Source organism: Phaethon lepturus, unplaced genomic scaffold, assembly GCF_000687285.1.
Source record: "Phaethon lepturus isolate BGI_N335 unplaced genomic scaffold, ASM68728v1 scaffold9452, whole genome shotgun sequence".
NCBI lineage: Eukaryota > Metazoa > Chordata > Aves > Phaethontiformes > Phaethontidae > Phaethon > Phaethon lepturus.
Genome location: NW_010525509.1, coordinates 53,714 through 60,751, shown reverse-complemented (window position 1 = coordinate 60,751; position 7,038 = coordinate 53,714). Strand labels below are relative to the sequence as shown.

The 7,038-nt window shown below is 42.2% G+C and overlaps 1 protein-coding gene across 2 annotated transcripts in view; it reads right to left on the bottom strand.

Moving 5' to 3' along the window:
- Positions 1-375: 375 nt before the first annotated feature.
- The window catches only part of MYL1 (myosin, light chain 1, alkali; skeletal, fast), a 19,824-nt gene continuing 13,161 nt past the window's right edge, over positions 376-7,038 (bottom strand). The window contains exons 3-7 of one of the 2 annotated variants that reach the window (XM_010282771.1): positions 4,884-5,027; positions 3,090-3,263; positions 2,156-2,233; positions 1,576-1,628; positions 376-697 (exon numbers count right to left, since the gene is read on the bottom strand). In XM_010282771.1, the coding sequence (XP_010281073.1) occupies positions 1,600-1,628; positions 2,156-2,233; positions 3,090-3,263; positions 4,884-5,027 (425 nt within the window). In that variant the 3' untranslated portion in view covers positions 376-697; positions 1,576-1,599. Of the gene's footprint in view, positions 698-1,575; positions 1,629-2,155; positions 2,234-3,089; positions 3,264-4,883; positions 5,028-7,038 lie in introns of those variants that run through there. The other variant, XM_010282772.1, reaches the window with a different exon arrangement.

Genomic DNA, 7,038 nt, shown 5'->3' with positions numbered 1-7,038 from the left:
CGGCTCTGCATGGCCCCCTGCATCAGGGCCACCCTGGCTGGTTCTGGGTCTTGCCTAGTGCACCAGGGCACCTGCCACCTTGGAGCTGTTCTGACACCAGCTACCAGGTCTCCTTGTCCCAAAAATGTTTAAGTACTGATGTAGGTGGTAGGTCCCTAATTACTCTTTCTCCCAGTCCCCAAAGAAAACACTTTTCATTCAGATTAAGTAGAGTTATCTCCTGGAGATGCCTATTTTTTTTTTTTTCCATAAAACTTTATTGTGTGAAATACAATATACAGAGAAAATAAATTAAGTTCTGAGTGCTGCTTTGAGTGGCTTTGAACAGGTTTAGAGGGGAAAAAAAAAACAACCAAGACTTTATAGCCACAAAGGGACCACAGGGGTTTATTGATGCTTTATTTTTCCAAGATATTATATTGTTTCAGTGCAAACAACATGGAAAGAGATGCTTTGGATGGATGGATCCTGGATGGTAGCAGTTTATTCCATCTAGCTTGCCTTGGTGAAAGTTCAGACTTTTTTAAATGAAGGTGTAGTAACCCAGAGGTGATACCTGTTGATGCACTGGTAAAAAGTGATGGGGTTGGAGGCACACCATCCAGTTCTATGCAGTTTCCACGTTGATGGTGACAGACTGAGCAAGAATTTCAGGCAAATCTCGAGTGCCATCTGGACTTTCTGAATCTGACTTGTTCTGGGAAGGAATGGGAGAGTTGGACTTAAAGTCAATGTCGGCACAAGAAGCACTCGCAAAATTACAAACGGAGCCCTTGATCTCTATTTTGAGGTGTTCGTTGTTTCATACAGGAACATGGGAATGTGTCTTTCCTGGGCTAGAATAACTAACAGTTCAAAGCCCACAGAGCCATGATGTTTTACATTTGCATTTTAAAGACAGCTGCTAGGTTTTTCTTTGGACAAAATAGCAGCATATCAAGGTTGAAGGTTTTGTTTTGTTTTTTCCTTGCTTGTAGAAGAACTGCTGAATGATTTGGTACTTTTGAAGCCCTCTTGACTATTGATCATGACTGTTAGAATACTCTTTTTCGGATGATTATTTCATCTGGAGAGCTGTTCTTAGTATGCACAAGTTCACACAAGTATTCAGGCTACTCTGTCTTTACAGAATCTACAAATTATCAGAAGGTGTTGCTTTGATTAAAAAACAAAAACAAAAACAAAATCTCAATGTGCCTATAGGATAAATGTCTCAAACTGTCAGTTTGCATAGCTTAAACTCCAGTTTTGTAAGACAACAGAGATCTAAGGTGACATGTAAGCATTTCCATGCTCATGAATAAACTGAGCATTTCTTTTCACAGTTTGGGTATGTTTGCAAAATCCATTAAACACAGTTTCCAAGCAGTTATAGAGCTGTGAACAAGACCCAGGAATCTGCACTCCTGTTTTCTTTGCTTTTGGACAACAGTCTCTTTTTGTTCTATTTGTATGGTTGGGGAGATGGTCTCATGTTGGTTTTGTAACACTTTGTTTATGTCTCTCCATGGGCATGTAGAAGCCTTTAAGTGTAGCAGATAGACAAGGTTAAGTGTGCAAATGAGAACAACGTACCATTTGGTATCTGGGGAAGTCCATTTAGACAGACAAGATGTGCTTTACAAACGCTGTGGAAAAATACAGATATGCTAGTTAGAAGGAGCAGCAAATATTACTTTGGGAAATAGCTTTAGAAATAACAGCTGTTTATGAGCTGATGGAATTAAAAACCCACGTTCCTGATCAGATTTGACTCAACTTTGTGATAGGAAGTTCTAAGTGTTTAATGTTGTACAAACCAAATTCTCTTCCTGCTTAAGTGTGATAAGACTAAATACATGTCAAATAGTACACTTTGTCCAAGGATTAGCTCTAGGATTGGTTCCAATCACTGCAACTGCTCTGCAGGAAGTCAGAGAGTCTAGAGATCTGCTGTTGACCAAAGTAGCTTTCTCTGCTATAGCTGAATCTAGTCTTTTGAGCAGTGTGACCGCAGGCTAAGCATACTGCAGCTGCTGTTTTCATGCATAAGCCTTTCAACCTAACTCAGCTGTAGCTTTGTCTAACTGATTTGCCTGAGAAGCTAAAAGGCAACTGCAGTGAAACACAGAGAGAAGAAATGTAGGATGAGAGGGCGTTGAACCCTTGCACCTACCCTCATAGTTGATGCAGCCGTTGGAGTCTTCCTGACCTTTCATGAGTTCATCTACTTCCTCTTCTGTCATCTTCTCACCTGGAAAGTGGAGAGAGCTTGGTTAATTCTTCCACAGACATGCAGCTGAAGCTGAACCCTATAGCTTTTCCAAGGGCTTTCCTTATTTTCTGAGTTAGCAACAAAAAGATCTATAACTGAGTTGAGCTTTTACTTTTAAGCTTCTTTAGAAGTTTTGCACATGTATATAGACACAGGGGTTCTAGTTACTCCTACAGCGTGAAGAAACTATGCAGCAAATCCTCTTTGTCCTTGTGCTTTATGTCATTGAGGCATACAGCCTTTTCCGTACAACTTATTTACAACTTCCTCCAGAGGGGCAGCGGATGGGGAAGTGCTGATCTCTTATCTGTGGTGACCAGTGATAAGACACAAGGAAATTGTGTAAAGCTGCCTCAGGGGAAGTTCGGACTGGACATTTGGAAAAGGCTCTTCACTGAGAGGGTGGTTGGTCACTGGAACAGGCTCCCCAGGGAAGTGGTCACAACACCAACCCTGTCAGAGTTCAAAGAGAGTCTGGACAATATTCTTAGTCATATGGTTTTAGGTAGTCCTGCAAGCAGCAGGGAGTTGGAATCAATCCTTATGGGTCCCTTCCAACACAGACATATTCTGTGATTTTTCCTAATTCCTCAAATAACAGGCACTCTTAATACCTAGTCCAAATTTAGAAGTAATAAACCAAACCTTTTCCTTTGAGCTTTCTACTGTGTTTTGTGTCTGCTTTTCTTGCAGATTCCCGGTTAGGAAACCCAGAGTCTTGTCTGGCTTTGTAGCCTCCTACCTGTCCAAACTGATTAGAGTACCTTTCCTCCCTCTTTCAGGCCTTCAAACAACAACAATTTTTAAAATGCTCACAGAGATGGTAATCCCTTACCCAGAGTAGCCAGTACATGACGGAGTTCAGCCCCCATGACTGTGCCATTGCCTTCCTTGTCAAAGACACGCAGACCTTCAACAAAGTCTTCGTAAGTACCCTGTTCCTTGTTGTTAGCAGCTGCTTGCAACATGGGCAGGAACTCTTCAAAAGTAATTTTCTTGGCATTCATCTCTGGAAAGAAAGCACCAGTTGCTATGTGCTAGACACTTCTATGTGTTCTTTTGGGATATTTGCCCTCAAATGTAGGAAAGCCTCCCACCTCATATACACACCTCTTTCTGTCCTTTAGTCTTTGCCTCAGGATTTGGCAGTTTCTTTGCAGAATCTGGATTCTGTCTTACAGCGTGAGTTAATTTTCACATCCTCCCTCCACCCCTCTTCTCACATAATTTTATTATGCTTATGTGCATGGTGTATTTTTCTTTCAGAAATGAAACTTGCTGTACAAGTTGATTGATGAAAGGATTTGGGGAGTGTGGGAACTTCAGAATACAGTAAAACAGAAATCTTGAACCCCAAGCAGTTGGAAAAGATAACCAGAGTGGGATGTTGCAACTTAGACAAGCCCCTGAGGTTGCTGACATCATGTTACTGACCTCTTCAGGGTCTCTTGGATGCGATAGTGGAGACTATTAGCAAAAGAATAAACTGATTAAAACCAGGAAAGTCCAGTGGGGGTGGTGTCCAAATCTACTATTTAACACGTTCAGTTGGAATTTTAAGGGCTCACAAGCTTAGTGCATCTAACCCCTTTGGTCTTATGAGTTGTAGTCCTCAGTGAGGCGTTCCCCAAATGGTTTTTGTTGGAGCAAGGATGCCAAATAAAATGTGTGGGGTGTGGTTTTTTTTTTATTTCCCCTGCCCCCCCCCCCAATATTTGCAAAGTGCAGCCTTCATCTGGACAGCGATGAAATATAATACATGGAAACATGGGAGAGACTTTTGAATATACAGTTATTTACAGAAACTATTTTACTACCCAGCTATATAAAAATTACTGACAGTGATTGCTGTAGTCACTTAAAGTACTGTCATGGTCTCAGTTCTGTGTTAGGCCTCTGCTCAGTGCTTCTTGCTGGCGCTAATGCTTAACTCAGGTCTTCTGAACTGTTCCTCAGAGCTGCCTTTACCAGTCCTGAGAGTTTGGATATAATTTAACCCATCTTAATATGGTTCTGCATGACTGAAATCAGAGATCACCTGCAGCTAGGTCCTTGTTAGAAGGAGATGACTACAGTATTTACCATTTCTTTTATCTCTAAGAGGGGAGAAAAGGAATGATATAATAAATGGCCAACATATGCCTCAGCATGCCCAGGTTTGGTAGGAGCTTTGAGCAGACCACCCCAGTCAGCAGAAACATACAAGTGGTTTTCCAGTCCCAGGGCATGTCTTGGCTTATGCAGAAGATCCTGCACTGGAAGGACCTGAAGAGCTGAGTATCAGCTGTTAGAAATGGGCTTAACAGCTCCTCAGCAAGGGCTGGGGCACAGGTGAGCAGCAATGAGTGTGTGTTACACCTACACCAAGTTAACACCAAAATGATCCTTACAGAGAATTCTCCATAGCCTAAGGAGAAAGCTTTCCTTTTTCTGAGCACTGTATTCCCCATCATCATCCTCTTCAGAAGGAACTAGAGAAATTCCCTGTATTGTTGCTACAAAGCCCCCATGCCCCCCTGCTTCCCTATTGGAGCAAAAGCTCCTCTCCTACCTGCTGTGCCTATTGATGTTGCCTAATTACAGTTCCCCAGCCTGAAGAAGGGCCCATGAGAGACTGTAGGGTACTTACCCTCTTTGCTGGGGTTGCCCAGGATCTTGTTGATCTCAGCATTTGTAGGGTTCTGCCCCAGTGCCCGGATGATATCGCCAACCTGGCTCAGGGTGATCTTGGCATCACCAGTCCTGTCAAAGAGGAGGAAGGCCTCCTTGAAGTCTGCAAGGGAAGAGCAACAGTTAAATTGAGCCAGGCAGCTCTCTATTGACAAGGTGTATTGACAAAGACGTAAGCCTGTTGTCTCTTGGCGTTGTTCCACCAACTCCGGGGGAGTTAGCCAGGGGAACCTTTGGCCCACGATCCCAAGAAAAACTCCTCCCCTCTGATATTCTGGCTTCACTATTTTTAATCTTTTATATCTACCTTTCCTAGCTTTCCTGGCTCTTATAGCCATCAATAGCTTTGTGATGAACCCTGTAATTATTTCAAGCATGGGGAAAGATAAGCTTTCTACAAACATTGCCATTCAGGTTTCTTTATATGACATAGTAGCAGAAGGTAAAAATGTTATTATTTACTGCACCTTATCTCCGAGAGGACTGAGACTCTTCTGTCAAAGCACCTAGCAGTGCAAAGCATCTGCCTGCTTTGATGGGTCCTGCTTGCAATCCAAGCATTTCAACTACACAGTGCTAATGGGAACTTCAAGGTGGATTTCAAATGGTTCTACTTTTGTTTTCCCTTAAAGTTGCCTTACAGTGATATTTCTACTCCTGTTTGTTCCCTCCTTTGTCTGCCTGTTGCAGTCTGTCCCTGCTTCTTACAGATCCATGAATATCCAGCTTTTACAATGGTAATACTTGTGTAGTGCTTTATTCCAGTTCGTGTCTAGTGTGTACTCTTTGAGACTTTGCTTCTTTCAGTGCTGTCAAGTGATCAACATTCACTTATTTCCCCCTTGCTTCTGACCAAGGACTTGGGGTACAGACATTTCTCCTAGGAAAATCAGCACAGACGGTTGCCTTTATTGCATTACCAATCTTCATCTTCTGTTGCAAAGTTCCATGTTGTTAATTTTGTGATATTTTTCAGGTTTTTCAGAGAATTTGTTGTAATGAATAAAGAAATGTTTTTAAAAAAAGGAGGGAGGGCAAAAGTCAAGGGTCTAGCTGAAAAGCTATGTTTGAACCTCATGTCAAGAGCATCTTGGACTGTGCTGTTGATCTTTTCTGCACTGCAGTATCTGATGGTGCTGTGTTTTAGCTTGAACTAAAACAGGTGAAATGTCTTTCCCTTGGCTGTGATGTGTTTCTAGCAGCTAGACAGGCCTTGTGTTTCACAGTGTGTGTAGGTGGAATGCTCTTTGTGCCCTGGGGCAAATTTAGGAGTAACAAAGCATATTTCAAATCATGTCTTCATTCATCTTGTGCTGGCGATGTGTGACACAGAGGTATTTAAGTTCTTCCTTTAGCCATCCAGATACTGCCTTAGTGGAGGAGTTGCTGGCACCCAGTAAAACTGCTGATACAGGATGTCAGCCTGTTAGGCTGTAATCTAATACATCTGAAACTAATCCTTTTACTGAGTTGGGAGACCTATAACCCTTTACTGCTAACCCTCTCCCTTTACGGATTTTATTGCAGGGTATGAAATCAAGGCCTTCTGGACCTGTGTAGAGCTTCCCCTTACAATACACCAACTTGATACCAGCTCCTGCTCTAGCAGCTAAGGTCAGTGGAGCTGCAGTGATTTATACCGTATGATCCAATCTTTCATCTGGTGCATTAATGACATTTAGCCAGAGTGAGGTATAAAACAATGCCAGTTTCCTATTAGGAAAGACATCAGGAGAGTTCTTTGTTTTGTAAATCCCATAAAGTTTTATATTCACTGTGTTCTGAATACTGCTCCTGAGCTTGAAGAAAAGGCCTGATTTTATTTTTGTCTCAGGTATGCATTTCACTGCAATATATCATTGCTGTGGGGTTTTTCTTTTTAGTTTTGGGGTTTTTTTTAACATAGCTAGTCCTAGTTTATACCTGTGCTGGAATAAGCATATCTAAAATCCCTCTCTGAGAAGGGTATTACCCAGCTGCTGGTGTGTCAGCTTGTGTAAATAGAAATAGTTACTGAGGGTGGGACATCTCTCTTCCTGGGAAATTCTCCTTCTCTCAAGTAGCTTTTAATTGCTTCACTGCTTGGTTCAGTCATCGCAGCATTACAGCAGCTG